The sequence below is a fragment of the Eriocheir sinensis genome, chromosome 42 (genome assembly GCF_024679095.1).
Source record: "Eriocheir sinensis breed Jianghai 21 chromosome 42, ASM2467909v1, whole genome shotgun sequence".
NCBI lineage: Eukaryota > Metazoa > Arthropoda > Malacostraca > Decapoda > Varunidae > Eriocheir > Eriocheir sinensis.
Window position 1 is genome coordinate 13,876,141 of NC_066550.1, and position 24,914 is coordinate 13,901,054.

At 44.4% G+C, this 24,914-nt stretch overlaps 1 protein-coding gene, 2 long non-coding RNA genes and 1 other non-coding gene across 15 annotated transcripts in view; 2 read left to right on the forward strand and 2 right to left on the reverse strand.

Annotated features, from left to right (window-relative positions):
* LOC127010109 (uncharacterized) overlaps positions 1–13,606 on the forward strand; it is a 30,287-nt gene extending 16,681 nt beyond the window's left edge. For all 11 annotated transcript variants that reach the window (XR_007762901.1, XR_007762903.1, XR_007762907.1 and 8 more), the window contains 5 exons: positions 169–233; positions 3,073–3,160; positions 3,971–4,082; positions 9,026–9,079; positions 13,441–13,606. This is a non-coding gene — a long non-coding RNA (uncharacterized LOC127010109). The remainder of the gene's footprint in view (positions 1–168; positions 234–3,072; positions 3,161–3,970; positions 4,083–9,025; positions 9,080–13,440) is intronic.
* Positions 13,338–18,421, reverse strand: LOC127010108 (uncharacterized). Its single transcript, XR_007762898.1, has 2 exons — positions 17,473–18,421; positions 13,338–13,490 (listed from the first exon to the last, which is right to left on the reverse strand). It is a non-coding gene; the product is annotated as an uncharacterized LOC127010108 (long non-coding RNA).
* A 1,505-nt stretch (positions 18,422–19,926) lies between these two features.
* LOC127010106 (ralA-binding protein 1-A-like) overlaps positions 19,927–24,914 on the forward strand; it is a 14,644-nt gene continuing 9,656 nt past the window's right edge. The window contains exons 1-6 of one of the 2 annotated variants that reach the window (XM_050883943.1): positions 19,927–20,161; positions 21,666–21,865; positions 23,502–23,599; positions 23,973–24,117; positions 24,392–24,600; positions 24,885–24,914. The exon at positions 24,885–24,914 is cut by the window's right edge and continues 87 nt beyond it. In XM_050883943.1, the coding sequence (XP_050739900.1) occupies positions 24,098–24,117; positions 24,392–24,600; positions 24,885–24,914 (259 nt within the window). In that variant the 5' untranslated portion in view covers positions 19,927–20,161; positions 21,666–21,865; positions 23,502–23,599; positions 23,973–24,097. The remainder of the gene's footprint in view (positions 20,162–21,665; positions 21,866–23,501; positions 23,600–23,972; positions 24,118–24,391; positions 24,601–24,884) is intronic. The other variant, XM_050883940.1, reaches the window with a different exon arrangement.
* Trnam-cau (transfer RNA methionine (anticodon CAU)) lies at positions 23,047–23,119 on the reverse strand. Its single transcript has one exon. It is a non-coding gene; the product is annotated as a tRNA-Met (tRNA).

The following is a 24,914-nucleotide window of genomic DNA, read 5'->3' on the forward strand; positions in this document are numbered from 1 at the left end:
TCCCACAAAAGAGTCAAGAGGCTGAAAGATAGGTCAATTTCAAGAGGAGAGGTGTCCTGATACCCTCCTCTTGATTGCTATACCACAGTGTTCTACAAATTTTTCAAATGTCTTTCTGGGTGTGTGTTGTGCCGGGCTGTGTGAAGCTTAGTGTTTCCCTTGTTACAGGTGGACAGCAAACATTGTGGAAGCAGTCCTCTGAGTCATGGGGAGGACACCACCACAACAGACTGGTAAGTGCTGCTGTTCACACTAGTAACCCTTTGGTGCACTACATGATTTCAGTGCATATTAACACTGTCAAGGAAACTGTCTGCCAGGATCTTATTTATTAGTGAGTTATGATAATTTAAATCTAATAATAATCACTCAAATTTGGGGTCACTTGACAAGTATGTAATATTGTTATGCCAACCCCCTACCACACACCATCCACGGGCAGGCAGGCGGCGTGATCCCCACAACAACCACACGGGTACCAGTCACTCACAGCGGCCGACACAGAACACCGAGGGGAAGGAGGAACGAGGCAGGGCATAAAGGATACACGTTCAACACTAATTTCTAGTTTAACGGCAGGTTCCTCACACAGTACAGCAACTTTCAAGGGCACAGAACAGTTAGTTAATCAGGCACAGTACAGGGGCACGGCAGACACGCACACCGGATGCGCACAGCTCACGAGCGGAGCACACAGATGAACCCGGCCGACGCCTCTCTCGCCGAGGGTGCCGCTGGGGAGATGCGGGCGGCGGCAGGCAGGCGGTGGCACCCAGAACGGCATCGTTGCGTCCTTGCTTAGAGTCATCACTGACATCTGCCGCTTCGCTCGCACCGCCCATGTTCTCGTTCGCCCCTTGGTCGGCCTCCGACACGTCCTCGTCGCTTCTGCTGGGGCTTACGTCCTCTCCTTCCCCGCCGTGGCCCCAGGAGTAGCGCCCTGGACCGTGGTAACGCCACAGCCGGTCCACGTGGACAACAGACGGGCGCTTTTGTCCCCGTCAAATCCGGTAGGTAACATCAGAGAGGGCTGCCACCACCGTGTACGGCCCCTCCCAGGGGCTCTGTAGCTTCAGCGAGAGCCCTCATTGACGGCGGGGGTTATGCAGCCACACTCTGTCACCCACGGAGTATCTCACGTCCCTCTTGCGCCGGTCGTATGTCTCCTTCATGGCCTGGCCTGCCACCTTGAGCTTGCCCTGCACGCGTCGGTGCACCTCAGCCAGGCTTTCCTGCAGTGCCGCTGCGAAACCAGAGGTGACGGTGGGCAAGCTCACGTCGGGGGGCCGCCCCATGGCCAAATCCACTGGTAGCCTAAGCTCCCGGCCGAACATTGAACACAGAAAAATACATGCAATACACATAAATCAGTCTGTCCTCCACCACGTCCTCCACAGTCTCTTCTCGCGCCCTCATGGGGCTCCTCCTGTTAGCCATGCCATTGACCAGCCGCCAGTCCTCAGTGGGCTCTTCCACGCCATCCGCTCCACATGACGCTCGGGACAGTCGACACCAGCTCCTGGCCTCCACCCTCGGGGCAAGGTGCCCTCGCTCAGCCGTGACTACCTCCCCACGCAGCCATGCACGAAAACCTCCTGGAAGCAAAGGGCACCACTCCGGTCACCCTCTCCAGCTCCCGTCCTAGGCCACCACAAGCCTTACTGGCCTGCGTCAGGTAGTCGAGCCCCAACAAGCACGGCTCGTCTCAATCGGCGACGTCCATCGGCCGGTGCTCCACAGCGCTGCCTACGCCGATACGAGCCTCCACTGGCCCTTCCAGCAGCACACACTACCCCGGGTCAGGCCGCGCCGAGCACTCCTCAGCCCCCGGTGTCCGGTGTCCACTGTCACGCGTCGTGGCTACAACCGCTAAGCCTCCCACTGGCAACACGCTGGTCGGGCGGCGGCAGCTTACTCAAGGTGGGGCCCGAGGGCGGGAGACGGCTGGAAGTCGACGCCCTTCCCCAGCCCGTCCGCGCTTCCCGCCTGCGCCGCACCCCTGGGCCTGGGGCAGGCGCTTGAACGGTGGCCAGACTTGCCACAGTCCTTGCAGCAAGGCTGAAAGGCGTCAGAACTCAGTCGGTCAAGGGAACGCGTCCTTCACTCCCTCGGACAACGACTGCACATGTTCCCCTTCTTGCCACAGCCCCAACACGAGCCGAGAAAACCGTCCGGGCTCGCCTTCCTCGACTTCCTCTCCAAGCCCAGACACGCATTGTCTTCACCGCCCCTCAGTGCCTCTCGCTCACAACAGCCAACTCAGCACTCCCCTCTGTCTCTCTTGTCCCAACAAGTAGAGTTGCACCATGCTGAGCTAACATTGCATCATGCTACAATTTTATCACATTACACATACAAGCATACACATACAGCACATTCGTAACACTATTTTTTTTTTCTGGAATCATCATTATTTATAAAGAAGACATTTCCATTTACTGTTGATGAGGTTTCAGGCCCATCAACAATATATGATGTTAGCCAAAAAAAAAAAATAATAATAATAATAATGATTTATTTATTTATTTATTTATTTATTATTTTTTTTTTTTTTACAACAAAGGAGACAGCTCAAGGGATGCAGTTGTTGATAATGTGGTAATGAATGAGTGAGCTTTGATTACTTTCCTGAAGGTTACTGGTGTGTGTGTGTGTGTGTGTGTGTGTGTGTGTGTGTGTGTGTCATCTCAATAACCTTGACATTTTCATAGTCACATTGTCATGTTTTGGCTCACCCTAAAATATCAAGCTCTTTTCATATATAGCACCACAAATATCCAAAATCTACCAGAACAAAATAGTTTCGTCCTCACAGATTTCAGTGTGTAGCAAAACAGGGCCTTTTTTCTTTCAGTCTGAGAAACTAATGACCTTCAATAACAACCCATCATTACAAAACACACCAAATCCTACCACAAAGAACTGTTAGGCAATCTCCAAAGGTCTGTCCCCTGAATCAATGAAGCAGACCAAGGGGCCTTTTTATCAGAGCCAGCGAGGGAAGAAATCTTTGCGGTTATTGCCCTAACTGAAACTTTAGTGCATGGTCTTTCAATGTCACTGTGTTTTCAGGATGATGCAAGTGAAGGCCACGAGAGAGAAGGGGGAGAGAGGACCCGGGAATGATCCAATGTCTTGCTGCCCCACTCACTGAGACAAGGTGTGTGTGCATTTTATTTTAATGTGTGTGTGTGTTTCAGAGTGACTACATCCTGTTATTATTACAGTATCTTGCTTTATAGTCAGACAGCTAATCTGTTAGTATTGGCACTCACTCACCACATGACTGCCGGGCCTGTTCCACTGACCCACCACTCAGTTAGTATTGGCACTCACTCACCACATGACTGCCAGGGCTGTTCCACTCACCCACCAGTCTGTTAGTATTGGCACTCACTCACCACATGACTGCCAGGCCTGTTCCACTCACCCACCAGTCTGTTAGTATTGGCACTCATTCACCACATGACTGCCAGGCCTGTTCCACTCACCCACCAGTCTGTTAGTATTGGCACTCATTCACCACATGACTGCCAGGCCTGTTCCACTCACCCACCAGTCTGTTAGTATTGGCACTCACTCACCACATGACTGCCAGGGCTGTTCCACTCACCCACCACTCTGTTAGTATTGGCACTCATTCACCACATGACTGCCAGGCCTGTTCCACTCACCCACCAGTCTGTTAGTATTGGCACTCATTCACCACATGACTGCCAGGCCTGTTCCACTCACCCACCAGTCTGTTAGTATTGGCACTCACTCACCACATGACTGCCAGGCCTGTTCCACTCACCCACCACTCTGTTAGTAAACCAATTCTTGCCTGTGTCCTTGTTGAATCTGAATATATCCAGTTTAAACCCATTACTACATGTCCTGCCTATTTCTCTAACCATCACAATCTTATTAATATCTCCCTTACTAAAGTTCTTCATGCTATTATAAGATACACAACACTTCATTACAGCCGCTGGACCCACCCATCGCCAAGTGTTCCAGGAGGCAAGAAGAAGCATGGGAGTGACTCTACACCAGGGAACTTTGACAGACCTCCTCCCCCTGCCTTCAAGTCTGGCCAAGTAAGTGTGTGTGTGTGTGTGTGTTTCTAAAGGAGTGACTAAAGACTCTCTATTCTTCAACAACACTCAGCTGTCACCTTCTTTAACCCGTAAAGTGTTTAGTACGTATATATACGTTCGGGAGGGAAAGTGTTTAGTACGTATATATACGATCATCGTTTTCTTTTACTTCATGGCACCTAAACCTGTAGAAATGGTTCAAGATGTCTTTTCTATGCCTAAATATGATTTTGAAAGCTCACTCTCATTTTTATTGTATTGCTGTGGTCTATTACATAGAATGTATCCATGACCACGAATGATTTATTGAAAAAATAGGTATATTTATAAAAATATGTCAGTGGTGTCATAATTACTTATCAATATACTCAAAATACTGTTCAGTAGATCAGCTATTTTTATATCATTCCAACTTGAATAGGAATTTCAATATATTTTGTGTTCATGCGTACAGTCATCGTCGGTTGTGTTGGCAGCCCTGGGGCGTGAGGCGCCGGGTTGGCGGGTTGGCCCAGCAATGAGTCATGATAGCCAGACACGCTGCTACACCCTCGCTGTTAGCACGTGTTGTCCTGTGCAGTGCAGTGTTAGCTATACAGGCAGCCTCGTTGGGCCCAACAGGGTTGTTGTTGTCTGTTTCTCCTTTGTATTCATTCCTGGCTCGGAACCTGAGTCATCAGTTTCCCAGCCATACAGATTTTCATGGGATATGCTACAGTCCAGAGGTAATACACAATTACCTCTTAGATATACTTGTAAAATTGGGATGTTATGTAAATTGTACAGTAGCAGAGCAATACCAAATTGGTCGGCAGCAAATGCAAAGACGCGGAAGCTACGTAGTAAATGAGAAAATGTTTGGGGTATGTGATCAGCTGGCGGGCGAGGGCGGGCGGGCTGTGGTATGCAGGAGTACCAACATAAAAAAACATAAAATTCGTATAATGGGTTATTTGGGCAGCTGTGTGTAATTTTTTTGTTGTTGGTGTTACAAAACATGTTATGCTTGTGCAATGAAGGGATAATATTGTGCTACTTATATACACATAGAGAAAATATAGTCTGTACGAGCGTGATAAATTTGGTACTATGATATGACTATAGAAAGGCTAAACAAACAATCCTCAGATATATTTTACAAGAAACTCAAACTAAACAATATATAGTCATGGAAGAAGCATTCACAGTGTGTCGGAAATAATAAATAAGAAGCGGAAGTTACATAGTACTGTTCTACATGTTTCGTCTTACGCACCATCACTGGAGTATTGGTGCCACGCGTGAAAGGACTCACAGAAAACGACAGCTTACAGGGAACACACATATATCGCATTTATATCGTTCAAATCAGCTATTTTTTTTCAATTTTATAAGACAATAATATTATTTGGCCAAAATCCAACCCCACATGACCTGTTTCACTCCTATAAAGCAACACTGTACGGGTTAACACTAAACATCCTTGGTCTAACCTTAGCTCAAAATCTCAACTGGAAACTTCACACCTCCTCTCTCACTAAATCAGCTTCTTCGAGGTTGGGCGTTCTGTATCTTCTCCGCCACTTCTTCTCCCCGCACAGATGCTTTCCATTTATAAGGGCCTTGTTCGCCCTCGTATGGAGTATGCATCTCACGTGTGGGGGGCTCCACTCACACAGCTCTCTAGGACAGAGTGGAGTCTAAGACTTTTCCTCTCATCAGCTCTCCTCCTCTTACTGATAGTCTTCTACCTCTTAAATTCTGCCACCATGTTGCTTCACTTTCCATCTTCTATCGATATTTTCACACTGACTGCTCTTCTGAACTTGCTAACTGCATGCCTCCCCCCCTCCCGCGGCCCCGCTGCACACGACTTTCTACTCATGCTCATCCCTATACTGTCCAAACCCCTTATGCAAGAGTTAACCAGCATCTTCACTCTTTCATCCCTATACTGTCCAAACCCCTTATGCAAGAGTTAACCAGCATCTTCACTCTTTCATCCCTATACTGTCCAAACCCCTTATGCAAGAGTTAACCAGCATCTTCACTCTTTCATCCCTATACTGTCCAAACCCCTTATGCAAGAGTTAACCAGCATCTTCACTCTTTCATCCCTATACTGTCCAAACCCCTTATGCAAGAGTTAACCAGCATCTTCACTCTTTCAGCCCTTTACTGTCCAAACCCCTTATGCAAGAGTTAACCAGCATCTTCACTCTTTCAGCCCTATACTGTCCAAACCCCTTATGCAAGAGTTAACCAGCATCTTCACTCTTTCATCCCTTTACTGTCCAAACCCCTTATGCAAGAGTTAACCAGCATCTTCACTCTTTCAGCCCTATACTGTCCAAACCCCTTATGCAAGAGTTAACCAGCATCTTCACTCTTTCATCCCTTTACTGTCCAAACCCCTTATGCAAGAGTTAACCAGCATCTTCACTCTTTCACCCCTATACTGTCCAAACCCCTTATGCAAGAGTTAACCAGCATCTTCACTCTCTCAGCCCTTTACTGTCCAAACCCCTTATGCAAGAGTTAACCAGCATCTTCACACTCTCATCCCTATACTGTCCAAACCCCTTATGCAAGAGTTAACCAGCATCTTCACTCTTTCAGCCCTTTTCTGTCCAAACCCCTTATGCAAGAGTTAACCAGCATCTTCACTCTTTCATCCCTATACTGTCCAAACCCCTTATGCAAGAGTTAACCAGCATCTTAACTCTCATCCCTATACTGTCCAAACCCCTTATGCAAGAGTTAACCAGCATCTTCACTCTTTCAGCCCTCACGCTGGTAAACTCTGGAACAATCTTCCTTCATCTGTATTTCCTCCTGCCTACGACTTGAACTCTTTCAAGAGGAGGGTATCAGGACACCTCTCCTCCCGTTTTTTTAGGACAGCGAGTAACAGGCTTTTTTTTCCCATGTGTTTCCTCTTTTTGTGCCCTTGAAGTGACTCCTCTGCTTTATAAAAACAAAAGAAGTAATAAGTACCAACACTAACAAATAGTCATAGCACGGTTTAGCAGCTTGATTCCTTATATTATTTTCCTCACAAACCGAAAAGTTCAAACCAAAATGAATGTACTGCTCAAAACACCGAGATCGCACACTACAGCACAAGCGTAAGTGTTCAGGAGGGTGCCACCTCTGTGAGTGTACAATGCAGCCCATTCACATTGTTTTATGCTCTGAGCGCTCTGGTCTTGCAGCACAGAGGGCTTCGTGGTGCAGTGGTTAGCACACTCGCCGCACAACCGAGAGAGCCCGGGTTCGATTCCTGGGTGGAGCGTAAAAATTTGGGCGGCTTTTCCGATACCTTATGCCCCTGTCCACCCAGCAGTGTACCAGGTATTAATCGGGGGTTGTGTCCCATCTCCTGGGGTCTGTTCCATTCTCCTATAATTCCTTCCCCTTCTGTCTCTCTCCGGCATATGACCACAGATGTTGCGCCGACTAAACCAAACATTCCAACTGTTCCCTTCTCCTATAATTCCTTCCCCTTCTGTCTCTCTCCGGCATGACCACAGATGTTGTGCCCACTAAACCAAACTTTCCAACTGTTCCCTTCTCCTATAATTCCTTCCCCTTCTGTCTCTGTCCGGCATGACCACAGATGTTGTGCCCACTAAACCAAACTTTCCAACTGTTCCCTTCTCCTATAATTCCTTCCCCTTCTGTCTCTGTCCGGCATGACCACAGATGTTGTGCCCACTAAACCAAACTTTCCAACTGTTCCCTTCTCCTATAATTCCTTCCCCTTCTGTCTCTGTCCGGCATGACCACAGATGTTGCGCCCACTAAACCAAACTTTCCAACTGGGCTTTACGCTGGCGTCCCTGACTGGTACAAACGGGTGCTGCTCCTACACACCACTCGTACACTAAGGCATTTTCAGGGAATTTTGATGCTTGTAAATCCAAACACTCGTACAACTTGTATAATGTAGCTGCTGTGAACCGAGGTATCACTGTGCTGTCAATTATCCTGAGTTAAAAATTCCTTGTTCTGCCGCATACAACTGTTTCCTTAATATACAGCATGTTAATTTCCATTGGGGGGGGGGGGACTTAGGGCCGCTTTCACAGTCGTTTTGTTTGTTTTGATCGCTACCAATGATCGCTGCCGTAGAATTTCTACTTAAAACTGGCCGATGGGGTGGTAGTGGGGTTAGCCTAGCCTTGCCACACACTCTCAACACCTCTTGCTTCCTCTGCAGCCGCCACCACCCCATAGGCCAGTTTCACGTGGAAAACTATAGCATCGATCGGCGCCATTGGTAACGATCAAAACAAAGCTTCCCTAAGTGCCGTAAGTCTGTCAAAAGCAGCCTGAATTTAATCTAATTCACCCTAAAGTAACCTTACTCTGTCTTGAATGACCCTAAACTAATGTAATTCACTCATATTACCTAAAACTACAGTTGAATTACCCTAAACTTGCCTTAAAATGATCCCCTTAACGTAATTCACTCCAAGGTAACCTGAATCTGACCTATCCTGACCTTACCTTAATATCCTAACCTTACCTTAACTTATCCTGACCTTACCCTTAAGTGAGGGTTTCAGGACGGTACAGAATTCTGCTAATATTTTCTGCACCTGTACATGTATGTTCATAAGCCCAGCATAATTTTTCATTAACACTATTATTATTATTATTATTATTATTATTATTATTACTATTATTATTATTATTATTATGCACTATATTCAAAGGTTAGGTTATATATTATGCATTCAAAGATTGTTTTACTAAAGTTATGATTAAATTTTTTTATTATTGTAGGGCTATTGTATGTGTGAATTGTTTTGATTCTCTCTCTCTCTCTCTCTCTCTCTCTCTCTCTCTCTCTCTCTCTCTCTCTCTCTCTCTCTCTCTATAATTTTAGCCTGAAAAGAATTTATAATGACCTCAAAAAATGAATTATCAACTGTACTAATATCTTTACTTATCTTTAGAGACAAGAAGAAGAAGAAGAGGAAGAGGAAGACTGACAGACAGACATTCCATTGGTGAGTGTTAAATAATTTTCCTTCCTTCCTTCCTTCCTTCCTGGCTCTTGGATAGGTTAGGTTAAAGGGGCTGATTATTAAACATTTCAACGTTGACTGTACCTCATATATCGCACTTGACTGGGGCCGCCAAACCCTTAGGAGAAGCTAAATTGCACTTGCCAAACAGTAGAATCAATGGGGTTTACTCTAATGGGGTCCAGGCCCTCCCCAAGGTACCCATTCCTCCCCCATTACACTCGCTCTCCTAGGCAATGGTGGGATACATACAGCGTGTTAGTTGAAGGGTTAACCCAGTGGTAGCAGCGGGGATCATGTTTCTTAATGGTCCCTATTCATTGCCAGTAAAAGTATACAGAATTATAATATCTGCCAAAATTAATACGTAAAGCACATACTGCACCATAGCTATACGATATAGGACGATGATAGGTATTTATTTAATAATGCACCCATGCTGTGATTACACTGTTAAAAATCTGCTGCAAGGCTTTGAGGCCTGTCACTAGTGGAGCCTGTGGCCACATGTCTGCAGACCCATTCATACGTTAGAGATGGACACACTAATCGGCTGTGCTATTTGACGATGACTGAGGCCTTCACCGTCAAGGATAATGATGACTTTGTGCCGGTCTTGTGGGGTCTGCATTGCCACCAACTTGAGCATGACTTTGGACAGTATAGTAAGACAGTTTTGCTTCTTACATCAGCTATTTCTAAGGGCCAAAGAGGGGATCAGTTGGGTTGCAATGAGTGTTTTTTGGGTTCATGCAACTGAAGAAGGGTTAGGCCAGCACCAGGGTTATAAAACTACCCCTGGAAATGCCCACAATTCCTAGGAAGGCCTTGCCAGACGTGTGTTTCTTCAGGGTCATGGTACAGAGGAAGGGTCACACTACCACCAGGGCCACAAAACTACCCCTGGAAATGCCCACAACTCCTAGGAAATCCTTGACAAATGTGTGTTTCTATAGGTTCATGGTACAGAGGAAAGGTCACACTACCACCAGGGCCACAAAACTGCTCCTGGAAATGTTCAAAACTCCTATGAAAACCTTGGCAAATCTGTGTTTTTAGGTTCATGATACAGAGGAAGGATCAAACTACCATCGAGGTCACAAATCTACCCCTGGAAATAAAGAAAAAACCCATGAAAGGACAGAATTAGGATCAAACGACTTCAGTATAACCATTTCAAATAGTCTGTTTGGGTGTTGGATTCCCTCCCTCTCCTATGTTATCTATTGGTAATACATGATAGGGAAAAATAAGTGTTGGGACTGTGCAAAGTATTACGAGTTAAACCCGAGAAGTTTTGGGTCCCTCCAAAGGTCGGTTTAGGGGCCGTTTTATAGGGCCAACCCGAGAAGTTTTGGGTCCCTACAGAGTTATTCATCCCAAACTCTGTAGGGACCAGAAACTTCTCGGGTTAAAGGCTCCTCCGTCAAAGCGAGAAAAATGAGAAAAAATCATCACTCACGCAAACCATTTCATAATATATATCAACGCATTTGTTTTTTGTTTTTTGTTTTGTTTTTTTTACGTCGCGGCCTATAGCGCCGGTAGGCTTTTTCCCGGTGGGGCCTGATGGTCGGCCCAAGGCTTCTTCCCAGTGGGTCCTGATGGTCGGCCCAGCCCGTTCTGGCGCAGGCGAGTGTTTATAGTGGCGCCATCTTGCATTGGCTCATGCTGCCCTCCCGGAGCTCATCTTTAATCCTAGAATCTAGAGTCCGGGTTGATAGGTGGTCTTCTGGACAGCATGTGGGTAGTTTTAAGCCACTCGGCGGCGGCTGAAAAATCCCAGCTTGGTGGCACCAGGCGGGGATTGAACTCGCGTCCTCCTGAACGCGGTGGTGTTACTCTGTCGATTCAGCCACCGCCTCCCCTGATCAGTTTATGGCCGGTATCATAAGACACTTTCGCTTCCCACATCAGCTATTTCAAAAGGCCAAAGAGGGGGTCAGTCGGGTTCTAATGAGTGTTTCTTGAGGTTCACGGTGCGGAAGAATGGTTAAACTACCACCAGGGTCATAAAACTACTCCTGGATATACCCACAACTCCGAGGAAAGCCTTGTCAAATATATGTTCTTGGGCGGCGAAATGTCTTATAATACGACCCTATGTATCATCTATTTTAGGGGGTTTATGTCATGGCAAAAATTTGGCCCGTCGCTGCTACACGGTAAAGCCATAAAATTGGCCCGTCGCTGCTACACGGCAAAGCCATAAAATTGGCCCGTCGCTGCTACCGGGTTAATTGTATTTTGACGCTCTGACCTCACACGGCACGGCTAGTCTAGTCTCACATTAGCTGGGCTCCTGCGTGAGGACTAAGCCTGTATTGCACCCAGCAGCACATACATGGCAAGGCTTTCGGAGGAGTCTGGGGCATTTCCAGGGGTAGTTTAATGACCCTTCTGGTAGTGTGACTTCTGTACCATGAACAGAAGAAATGCACATTTGAGAAGGCTTTCGGATGAGTTTTTTCGCATTTCCAGGGGTAGTTTAATGACCCTGGTGGTAGTGTGACCCTTCTTCTGTACCATGAACCTGAAAAACACACATTTGAGAAGGCTTTCGGATGAGTTTTGCGCATTTCCAGGGGTAGTTTAATAACCTCACTCAATAAATCTCTCTCCTCAATAAATCCTCTCTCAATAAATTTTTTGCTGGTGTTTCGTTCCTCTCGTCAAGGGTCCGTACGTTACCTGAGGTGTTGGCCGGCCTGTGGTGACTGCCTCTTCGTCCTTCTTCCTCCCTTATACCTCCATCTCTGGACCTTTCTCTCCCTTCGTATATTTATTATTCTCATTTTATCTCCCTTCCATTGTGTATTTTCCTCCTCCCCACTTTCTCTCTCTACACATAATCAGTCTGTTCCTAGTCAGTGCGTAATGTTTTATATACGAGGCGTCCTGCCGAGAGGGTTTAAGTGACCTGTTCTTCAGTAAATTATGGGTTCAGTTTCCCTCCCAGAACACATTTCAAGACTCCCGACCCTTGCTTATAACATATACAAGGTCCCACGTGCCCATCTCGGCTGGACGCCAGGCAGTTTTTGTAATGTTGGCTTCGGTTTCTCAGATTCTGACGCAATTTGTTAGATTTTTCCCTCGTTTTTATACGTATAGGTGTCGTACCTCAGTGTCTTTCTTAATGATTATTTTGTCTGTATATCATTCCATGTTATTTCTGTCATTCTGTTCCTCCTCAGTGCGTAATAAACGAGACATCCAGCCAAGATCAGGTTTAAGTGACCTGTTCTCGAGTATATTAGGGTTGGATTCCTTCCCCCAGAACACTTATAAGACTCCCAACCCCTTGCTTTTTACCATATACGAGGTCTCTTATGCCTATCTTAGCTGGACGTCTTGTAGTTTATGTAAAATTTGCTTTGGCTGTCACAGATTTCACCTCTGTTCTCTTTCTGTGTGTTGTTCAGGCTTCTCTTGCCGACATTTGTTTAATTTCATTTGGCGTTTTGGTAATTGTTTATACGTCTACGCTCTCAGTACCACTCCTCTCTTCTGCTCTCTCTCCAAGCTCCTCCTCTCAACTTTTCCTTGTTTTGATTCTACTTTTAACTCATTTTCTCCCTCATTTTGACTCATCTTTTACTCTCCCTTCTTTTACTCATCTCCTCTTTCCATTCCTCTTCTAATAGGTTTTGTTAAGAACTTTAAACATTTTACTTACTATTATATTGATATGTTATAGTATATATATATATATATATATATATATATATATATATATATATATATATATATATATATATATATATATATATATATATATATATATATATATATATATATATATATATATATATATATATATATATATATATATATATATATATATATATATATATATATATATATATATATATATATATATATATATATATATATATATATATTTATTGCTAACTTATTGCATGATATACTTATTGCATAGTTATATATATATATATATATATATATATATATATATATATATATATATATATATATATATATATATATATATATATATATATATATATTGCTAACTTATTGCATGATATACTTATTGCATATATATATATATATATATATATATATATATATATATATATATATATATATATATATATATATATATATATATATATATATATATTTATTGCTAACTTATTGCATGATATACTTATTGCATAGTATTGCAACATATGCAAAAAGTGAGCCATATAATTTTTCTAAAATAAATACAAAATTATTTTTTTGTCAATCATTTATTAAATAAATAGAGCACATTTCCTTCACTAAGAGGCTGATTATGCAGGAACTTGACATCTTGGTGTTCTTTCTTCTTCCAGAGTGTGCGGTGTCCCGCAGGCAGGCAGACCGAGACGCCAGCCATTCAATTCTGCCGAGGGAAGGAAGTCGTGTTAGTCAACTCTGATGACTTGTACTTTTCTCTGCAAGGGACTGTTCTGTAAGCCAGTCACAGAAGATGTGAACTGTATCTGTACTATGAAGTCTTATAAAGTTAAGGGCTACACCTATGACTTTATCTTGCCCCAAACCCATTTAGCTAATATCCCCGGACACTTTTTTAGGTATAATTGACTTAAGCTAATTCTATATATATTAAAGGGAGGAACCAATTTTCATACAGAAAAAAAAACTTATAATATAAAAAGAATTATATATGAATTGGAAACAAGATATTGAGATATAAGAGAAGACAACGAAGGGAACTAACAAGAGGAGAGATTGTATACATAAAGAGCTCAAAAGTCATTGAAAAAGCAATGGAAATTAAGAGACAATAAGAACATATGAAATAAAAGACGTGGAAACAAGAAGAAAATAAGACAGACATGAGATTATTACTATGACATAAATACCTTAGACAAAGAGAAAGCAGATAACATATCACAGACTGAAATATTTGAGGCGTACGGCAGAGAAGTGAGGTGACATTAGGAATGGCGACCCTTGTGTAAAGTGTACGAAGGGTCTCTTTCCCCTTGCAATTAGTATTTTAACAGCAATTTAACTCTAATTTGCACTGGGAAAGACAGACTACCCCTCCAAGGATGAACGAGGGACGAATGAAAATGGAAGCTCAACTTTTATGGGGCAGACGGAGGGTCACTTTCCCTCGTAACATACATCATGACAAGAGCAATATGGCAATAATTATGTTCTAGTTAGCAAGGGGGGAAAGGAAGAACAAGATATAGTAACTTGCAAGGGAAAATAAACCTTGTATAGAATGTACAGAGGGCTGGAAGTCTCGTAATCTGTTCTCAGTGTGTTACCGTACTCTAATATACGTAACAATATGTCATCGTGCCTTAGGATTTCTCTGCCGGAAGCCTCGTTTATACGTTAAGAGATGAGGAGGAAGGGAAACAAGCAAATAATGGAACTATATATACGATAGTGAAAAGGATTTACCGAGAAGGATGTACGTATGAGAGGAGGAGGAGGCGGAGAAGAGAGAGATTAAGGTAAGTAAAGGGAAGTAAAACAGAAGATGAGGATATATATATAAATAAAACTAAATAAAGAAGGAATGATTAGAACTGAGAGAGAGAGAGAAAGGTACATCACAGAGGAGGAAAGTCTGGAATTTGAGGAAGACAAGGAGGAAGGAACGCCAGCCGTGGAGTCTACTGTCGTTAAGGAGCTGATTCAAGGTACGTCTCAAACTTTCCTTCCTAAGATCTATGAAGCAGACCCTTCCGCCCCTCACGTCAGCTACTTGCAAAGGTCAATAAGGAGATCAATCAAGTTCTCACGAGTCTTGTTTTAAGATTCATGGTAAGGAGAAAGTTAAAACTACCACCTGGGTCATCAAACTGCCCCTGGAAATTCTCACAACTCCTACAAAAGCCTGTCAAATGTGTGCGCTTGGAACAATATTTTTAAGAATGTGACTCAGATGCCAAAAAGGAGATCAATCGGGTTCTAATTGAGTGGTTTTGAAGGTTCATGGTACATAGGACGGGTTAATCTATCACCAGGGTCATAAAACTACCCCTGGAAATGCCCAAACCTCCTACGGAAGCCTTAAATACAAGTCTCTCGGGATGGCTTTTTCAAGAATGTGAGCCTCGGACGTTTCCGCTCCTCACATCAGCTACTTCCAAAGGCCGTAAAGGAGATTAATTGGGTTCTTTTGACTTGTTTTATAGATTCATGGTAAAGAGGAAAGGTCTTGCTACAACCAGGGTCATAAAACTACCCCTGGAAATGCCCACAACTCCTATGAAAGCCCTGTCAGTTTACCGCACTCGGGGGACGAAATGTTTAAGAATACAACACTAATATAACCAATACAATGTTTCAGTTTTTTTTAGGTTCTTGATACAGTAGAAGGGTTAAACTACCACCAGGGTTAACCGTACCTGCCGTGTGCTCTACTACCACAATGAAATAAAACAAATATATACTGCGTTGCACCCCAAGACAATATTTTAAGAGGCGGTGAGTATGGAGATGACCGTAGCCACCTCTCCCGCCAGTGACATCAACGGCAGTGTGGTGAGAGGCCTATCCTGCCTATATATCCTAAACAAGTGGGTGTTATTCCAGAAAAAACACCCAAGTCTCATCACTTCACACTTATTTATATATTCAAGGGCTGAAAAATATCGGAAACATTAACAAAAAAAATGCCCGGTCAGCACTAAGTTATCCTAACCTTGGATTAAACTTAGATTTTAACGTAACCTCCTGTGAGAGCAAGATAAAAAATGACAGCCCTTACGGTACCATGAACAGACCTCTAGAAAAACACCCGATGGTCTAGGATAAAAAAGTTGGAAAATTTCATTTAGTCGGCGCAACATCTGTGGTCATATGCCAGAGAGAGACAGGAGGGGAAGGAATTAAAGAAGGGAACAGATCCCAGGAGACGGGACACAACCCCCGATTAATACCTGGTACACTGCTGGGTGGACAGGGGCATAGGGTATCTGAAAAGCCTCCCAAATTTTCCCACTCTGCCCGGGAATCGAACCCAGGCTCTCTCGGTTGTGAGCCGGGTGTGCTAACTGCTAACCACTGCACCACGAAGCCCCCAGGTCTAGGATAAGATACTGGTCATCACTAAGTTATCCTAACCTTGGATTAAACTTAGATTTTAACCTTAACCTCCTGTGAGAGCAAAGTAAATATTGACAGGCAAAATATAGGTTCATGCCAGCCTTCGCAGTACCAGGAGCATGTATAACTCTAGAATGACACCCGATGGTCTAGGGTAAGCACATGTGGTCAAGGCAACAACGCTAACCTACATATTCCCCCTTAGAGTTAATAGGTTCACCACCCCGGGTCATCACCACCACATGTATCACCTAAAATCACCACAATCACCATCAATACCACCTCAGACACATATGAAATCACAACCATGACGATGAAAACGCAAAAAAATCAAGAGAAATAACACTGAAATAAATAAATCTGAAAAATTCGTAAAATTCACCCCGCCCACTAGACGAGTCACCCTTAAAACACTTCTAGCTCACGTTAACCTCCAATATTTCTCTTCCCTTTCCTTTCCTTCCCTCCCATCCCTTCCCTTTCCTTCCCTTCCCTCTCCTTCCTTCCCTTCCCTCCCCTCCCCTCCCTTCCCTTCACCCCTTATCTGCAATAATACAACACAAATACACCCTAACCCTTAATTTAGGAGTACCCAGGCATCTAACACTGGTCAAAACTCACGGATATAAGGTCACGTATGGTTCGCTCCCATCCGCCGGTTACGCCCTTATGACCTCACCGCTAAACGCCCATAATTCAATATCTAAGACACTCACACCTCATTTGACCCCATACATTAGGTCATTCAGCTTAGTTCTCCCTCTCATAGTGTTCAAAGTTCTTAGGTGTTATTGATAACTGAGATAATACGTCACATATGGTTCGCTCCATCCGCCGGTTACGCCCTTATGACCTCACCGCTAAACGCCCATAATTCAATATTTAAGACACTCACACCTCATTTGACCCCATACATTAGGTCATTCATCTCAGTTCTCCCTATCATAGTGCCCGAAGGTCTTAGAGGTCATTAATAATTGAGGTCATCTATGGAGCCGGACACCCCAAGCCAGTTATATACTTGACCTTTCTGACCTTACCGGCTTATATCCCGCTCTCCAACTTCACACACAGGAATGCAATGCACGTGTCGCCATGCCCCTCAAGCCCCGTGCCGCTACGTACTCTAGTTTACCGGAAATCAGTAAAAAACGATGAACTTCTGAACGACCACGGCGGCCATTGAAATCCACCTCTCCCCCCACCGATACATGTTCCCTATTTCCACCTATTACAAGCCTTAATTCACTGCCCTCACCCACTCAAAACAATCACAAGGGACTATTTACCGTTTCCAGATGCATGGCTCCTTCGGCAACAGGATAATTCGCTTCAAAAAACAAAAATATAAGAGCCAACTCCCGTGACGGATGACATCGTGGCTTCCAGTGTCACAGGTGTGTGCGAGAAATACCTCCTCGGGTAAATAAGTCGCGATACTAGCCACTACACATGTCCAATGGGGTAAAGACAGCAAAAAACGTCTTAATTTGCCTTGATTTATGTCTCTTTAACCACCTGTGATCTATATATAAGCGTTGAGATTGCCCAAACCAGGAGTGAGTATCAGCTCAGAGTAGTTCCTCCTATGTAATCTCCTATGTGTTTGTTTTAAAGCCTTCTACTGATTTTAAGTGTTTATCTGATGTATTTGCAGTGTATTGAAGTCGCAAAGGGACAGTTAAACGATAGCAGTGAGTGATATATTGAAAATTAAGCAGTTTCAAGCCCCCTTTGCGAGCTATTTTTGGGCTGCGAGATGATTCCTACCACCTCAATAGATTCTCGTACTTGAATTAAATGACCCTGGAACTGTCTTCTCCGCTCCAATAACTAGATTTATTTAGAGATAGGGTCGAAATGTTTAATTAATAGGGCTTTTTTTGCAGTGCTTAGGTATATTATCGCTGACATAAATAGTTTTAGTTTAACCTCGGAAACATTAATTACTCTATTTAACTGCCCCTTTGCCCTTTTATCGCGTGTCCTGTCATTAGTAAACCCCAATTAAGTCCTGCCGGGGCCTTAATAACAGCGGTAAGGCCTTGGAATCATTATTATTCGTTATTAATGGGTTGGTCTGGGTCTGGGTCTCGGCACATGTTGTGAACGAAACTGCAGAAAGTATAAAATCCTATCACTCTTCAGCACGGGCTTACAATATGATGTAATGAGCTTATATGTGGGAATAATGGCTTCAGGGAGTTCTTAATACACTTAGTAGTCTCCCTTACGTGAAGCATGGAGGGAGGGAGGGAGGGAGAGGGAGATAGAGGGAGGGAGGAAGGGAAATGAATCACGTATTAATTATATATAGATCTTAAAGCCATTGGTTACAACGTTTCTTCCTGTATAAAATGGTAATTATATCGCTTTTTCTCTTTAATTAAACCTTAAACCGTGTAAATAATGGCTTTGAAATGTTTAATAAGGGAAGATGGACGTTGGAACAGGAAAACTCATTGTTGTACCTCAAAACTAATTGTTCCAACCTTTCCCGGGCATATGGTGAAATGCTATATCGTATGCTATCAAGCTGATTTAAACTTACGGTCACATGCTGACTTCATGATGCATGCTGACTTGAAATAAAGGTCACAATATGCAGTAAATTCTATAGACTTTAGGACAGTGTGTTATGTGCAAGGATAAAAAAAAAAAAAAAGCTGAGGGTCACGTATTAAGCAAGAAAATAGGCCTTGAAGGAGTTTAAAGGGGGCCTATCAGTGAGGTGCTACACAGTGGATCAAATGGAGTATGGAGTAGGCCTAGGTGTTATGGTACGCTTCCCAGACCTTCTTTGTCTTGTTCCAGGCGGTATAGAGGAAGATTGAGTAAGATAGATGGAGCTCACTTCACTTAGCGGGTCAGGATGGAGATAGCGCTTAATTTATTCTCGTCTCACTTTTGCAAGATTTCTCTCTCTCTCTCTCTCTCTCTCTCTCTCTCTCTCTCTCTCTCTCTCTCTCTAAGGGAAGCAAAAGGAAGGGAAGGGAAGGGGGAGGGATGGGAAGGAAAGGAAGGGAAGGGAAGGGAAGGGGGAGGGATGGGAAGGAAAGGAAGGGAAGGGGGAGGGATGGGAAGGAAAGGAAGGGAAGGGAAGGGAAGGGGGATCGAGGGATGGGAAGGAAAGGAAGGGAAGGGAAGGGGGAGGGATGGGAAGGAAAGGAAGGGAAGGGAAGGGGGAGGGATGGGAAGGAAAGGAAGGAAGGAAGGAGGGATGGGAAGGAAAGGAAGGAAGGGAAGGAAGGGGATCGAGGATGGGAAGGAAAGGAAGGGAAGGAAGGGGAGGATGGGAAGGAAAGGAAGGAAGGGAAGGAAGGGGATCGAGGATGGGAAGGAAAGGAAGGAAGGGAAGGGGAGGATGGGAAGGAAAGGAAGGGAAGGGAAGGGGAGGGATGGAAGGAAGGACGGAAGGGGAGGGCTGGGACGGAAAGGAAGGGAAGGGAAGGGAAGGGGGAGGGATGGGAAGGAAAGGAAGGGAAGGGAAGGGAAGGGGGAGGGATGGGAAGGAAAGGAAGGGAAGGGAACTATAGGTATAAATAGTACACACACACACACACACACATTATACACACTCTTGCTCATGTCGGGCAAGGCGGGAGGGTACCATGCTCATGCTGGCGATTACGAGTCCAACATGAGATCAGGCCGTGGTGAACACACACACACACACACACACACACGGCTGTGCTCACTGCTCAGAGATGCTATACACACACACACACACACACACGCGAGGAAGAATCAGCTGAAAGCTCCGTTACTTTCCAGCCACCGGCACCCAAGACCACGCCCGAGCCCAAGCCCCGACCGCCAGCCCGCCTCGCCCCCTCAGCCCGCCCCAAGGCTCCCTCCATGGCCTCCTGCAGGGCTTGAGGTGGTCAGGCTCCCCACAGTGCTGCCCCTCGCAGTGCCAGGGCAGTGCCACACCTGTAAGCTGCGGCGCCATGCCCGATCTGAGGGCGCCGCTGGCCTGTGAGTGTTGACCTCGTGTTTGACCTTATTTTGAAGCTACTAATTGACCATCGCAGGAATTATTACACGTTTCATTAGTCTTCATTAATGAATGAGTGCCTGAAGTGTCTGTTTTGGCTCTGGGGTGCCGCACATAACCTATTCCCAAAGGTTAAAAAGGAGGTCAATCAGGCTTTCACGAGTGTTTTCCAGGTTCAAGGTACAGAGGAAGGGTCAAACTGCATCCAGGGTCACTAATATACCCATGCAAGTGACCCAGACTCCTAGGAAATCACATCAACACAAACCAAATTACTCCAGAATCACACCCAACACACCGAATTGCACCAGAATCACACCCAACACATTGAATTCCTCCAGAATCACACCCAACACACCGAATTGCTCCAGAATCACACCCAACACACTGAATTGCTCCAGAATCACACCCAACACACTGAATTGCCCCAGAATCACACCCAACACACTGAATTGCCCCAGAATCACACCCAACACACACTGAATTACTCCAGAATCACACCCAACACTCACTGAATTGCTCCAGAATCACACCCAACACACTGAATTACTCCAGAATCACACCCAACACACTGAATTGCCCCAGAATCACACCCAACACACACTGAATTACTCCAGAATCACACCCAACACTCACTGAATTGCTCCAGAATCACACCCAACACACTGAATTACTCCAGAATCATACCCAACACACACTGAATTGTTCCAGAATCACACCCAACACATTGAATTCCTCCAGAATCACACCCAACACATTGAATTCCTCCAGAATCACACCTAACACACACTGAATTACTCCAGAATCACACCCAATACACTGAATTACTCCAGAATCACACCCAACACACACTCAAACACACATGATTGCCAGTTAGCTTTGTGGACTGATTCTGGATCTATATTATAATGCGGCGGGCAGCTGTCAGTTGCATGAAACGCATATTTGTGTTGGCTGTTCGGGGGACCGGGGAGCCGAGTGTGCAGGGGAGGGAAGTGAAGGAAATGTAATTGTTAGTGTTGGTGTGTTGTGGTGACAAGTGAGTGTGTATTGGTTTTCTGAATGAGTATTGTACCACAGTCTGTAGAGGGAGGCTGTTCCAGTGGTGTATGGTGCGTGGAAAGTATGAGTGCTTGTATGCATCAGTGTTAGTGTGACATGTTTGGTGTTTATGGATGTGCGTGTTACTCAGTATGTTGGCTGTTTGCGCTGTGTAGACTAGGTACGTGCATGAGTCGATGTGAGTGTTTGTGATCTTGTACATAAGTCTGTGTGCTTGTGAAGAGGTTTCTGTGGCCGATGACCTAACCTAACCTATTATCTATATCTGTTATCTGTTCACTCATTCATGATAGGTAAGGTTAGGTTACTACTACTATCCCTATGACACCACAGTTTATATTTATTCATTTATCTTTATGCATTTCCTTATATAGTAATACATAAATTATATATATGTTTATTTATACATTGTTTTACCCCCAGGTTACTGCCGCTAACACATGCTGGACTACTGCTACTACTACTACAACTACTATCAGTGAGCTTCTTCTACCATATCCACCCATGCCATAACACCACCACCACCACCACTGCAGCAGAGATGGATTTTGAAAGCCCTGATGTGGAGAAGGAGTTTCCGGGCCTGTACGCCTCCGAGTCCTCCAGACGCAGCGACAGCGATTGTGAGTCTCTCTCTCTCTCTCTCTCTCTCTCTCTCTCTCTCTCTCTCTCTCTCTCTCTCTCTCTCTCTCTCTCTCTCTCTCTCTCTCTCTCTCTCTCTCTCTCTCTCTCTCTCTCTCTCTCTCTCTCTCAAAATAATTGCATCCTTTATGTATTTATGTCATTATTATTATTATTATTATTATTATTATTATTATTGTTATTATTATTATTGTTATTATTAACCCCTTCCCGGTGGCAGGGCAGATGTATGTACTGTCCAAAAAAAAATCGTCTATGTATAGACGCTGTCGATTTTCATCCATACGTGTATATATAGATTCCCCGCAAGTGGGCATTCCAGATTGACATCTATATATAGACTCTGCCGCAAAACTGAACAAACGTTTGAATCTATATATAGATGTTATTTAAGTTAGATTGGTTATATGTATATTGATATATTTATATGAAGGTTTAGAGTGTAATCACTGACAGTACATGAGTCAGGATCATCAAAATCATCCAAAAAATCAACAACTATATCCTCAGCTGCCAAAGAAGTCATTTCTTCCGGCTTAAGAGGTCTCTTTCTCCTTGACATGATAGACTATAATAATAAAAGAAACTAGAAAAAAAAATGCACGTTGCACGTCGGCCGCCGACAAAGCACAAGCGGTGACTGTCCTTGAGAGGCAATGTCGGTAAGTGTAGGGGTGTTTGAAATGCCTAATAACGATTTATTTTGTTAATTTTGTTAATAGTAAGGAATCGTCTATATATAAACCATGCTACAATCTAATGTGGGCAAATGAGAGCAAACGTCTATATATAGACGCGCCGACAAAAAGTCCCAATTTCGAAACTTCTATATATAGATCCTCCGCTGGGAAGGGGTTAAAAGGACTTGGCATGCTTGTCTGTCGGTCTGTCTATCTATCCATCCACCCATCTGTCCTTATGTGTGTGTGTGTGTGTGTGTGTAATTCACCTCTTGGTCTGCTGCAGGTCTCTCTCGAGACAGCCAGCCATTCCTCGACGGAAGAGCACAGAGCTCGTAGTACCGATCTTTGGGTAGGACTGAGACCACTCACACACAACACACCGCGACAATGAGGTCACAACTCCTCGCCTGATGTCGCGTACCTACTCACTGCTAGGTGAACAGGGGCTACATGTGAAAGAAGATAAACCCAACTTATTTTCACCCGGCTGGGGAATCGAACCCCGGTCCTTCTGGTTATGAGCCAGACGCTCTACCCCTGAGCTACCGGGCCGTGTGTGTGTGTTGTCTTGTGATATCTTGCCTTATAATATTTTCTCATGATGTGCATGTATGTGTGTGTGTGTGTGTGAATGTAGCCTTCTGATGCCTTCCCTTATGATCTATTCTTTTATGTATTAGTTTCACCCCAATAAGAGTTCAGTTAGTGTATGTATGTGTGTGTGTGTGTGTGTGTGTGTACCCTTGTGTGATGATCTATGTATTAGTTTCACCCCCTTAAGAGTTCAGTGAGTGTATGTATGTATGTGTGTGTGTGTGTGTGTGTGTGTGTGTGTGTGTGTAGCCTTGTGTGATGGCTTCCCTTATGACCTGTTCTTCCACGTGTTCTGTTTCCCTCATAATCTGTTCTCCTATTTGTTCCGTTTCACCCCCAGACTAAAGAATTCTGAGCACCGATTCTGTAGCGGAAAGTGTTGGTGTGTGTCATTGCTTGCCGCTCTAATATGCATGACGCTCTCGTAAATTAGCACAGGTAAAGTAGTACACCTTTGACTGTAGTAGTAGTAGTAATAGTAGTAGTAGTGGTGGTAGTAATTGTGGAGCAACAGGCAAATAATTCTAAGTAATGGATTTTTTCACACACACACACACACATACACACACACATACCCACACACAAGATTAACTGAACCTTGTAAGAATAGGAGAAGGTAAGATTACACACACACACACACACACACACACACACACACACACACACACATACCCACACACAAGATTAACTGAACCTTGTAAGAATAGGAGAAGGTAAGATTACACACACACACACACACACACCTACACCCCCCTCCCCTCACACACACAACTAACCCCCCCCCCCCCTTCTCCCACCCCCCACACAACAGATGGAGACAGCGGGCATGAACGGGGGGGCAAGAAGGAGCTGTTGAGAAGCAAAAAGAAGGAGCGGAACGACAAGAAGAAAGACAAGGGTTACGCGGCGCTCGGAGAAGACAGCTCGCCAGACGACATGGAGGGCCAGGACACAAGGCTAGTAGTAGTAGTAGTAGTAGTAGTAGTAGTAGTAGCAGGTGTTGTGAGGAGAGAGAGAGAGAGAGAGAGAGAGAGAGAGAGAGAGAGAGAGAGAGAGAGAGAGAGAGAGAGAGAAGGAAGGAAAGAAATTAATGAGAGAAAACAAAGAAAGAAAGAAAGAGAGAGAGAGAGTGTGTGTGTGTGTGTGTGTGTGTGTGTGTTCTCAGGCCCAGATAATGTAATAATGCAGTAATAATAATAATAATAATAGTAACAATATCCTACCCTCCAGGAATCCTTTGAAGCCCAAGAAGCAAAAATCCTTCAAGTTCCTCCACAAGAGAGAGAAAGAGGAGAAGGAGGACAGGAAGGAGGAGAAGAGGAAGGAGAAGGTGGAGAGAAAGATTGACAAGCGGAAGGAGAAGGAGGAGCGGAGGAAGGAGAAGGAGGAGAAAAAGAGGTTTAAGAAGGACAAGAAGAAGAAGGAGGAACAGGAGGAAGGTAGGAAGAAAAGAAGGAACAGGAGGAGGAGGAGGAAAAAACAGTATATTTACACACACACACACACACACACAATCTTTATTTATATATATTTATTTATTTACAGTAAGTGTCTCTCTCTCTCTCTCTCTCTCTCTCTCTCTCTCTCTCTCTCTCTCTCTCTCTCTCTCTCTCTCTCTCTCTCTCTCTCTCTCTCTCTCACACACACACACACACACACACCATTAATTTCACATCAACCAGTTTATTTAATTATCTGTATCTAATTCCCCCCCCCCCCCCAGAGGAAGTGCCTGTGTTTGGAGTGCCACTGT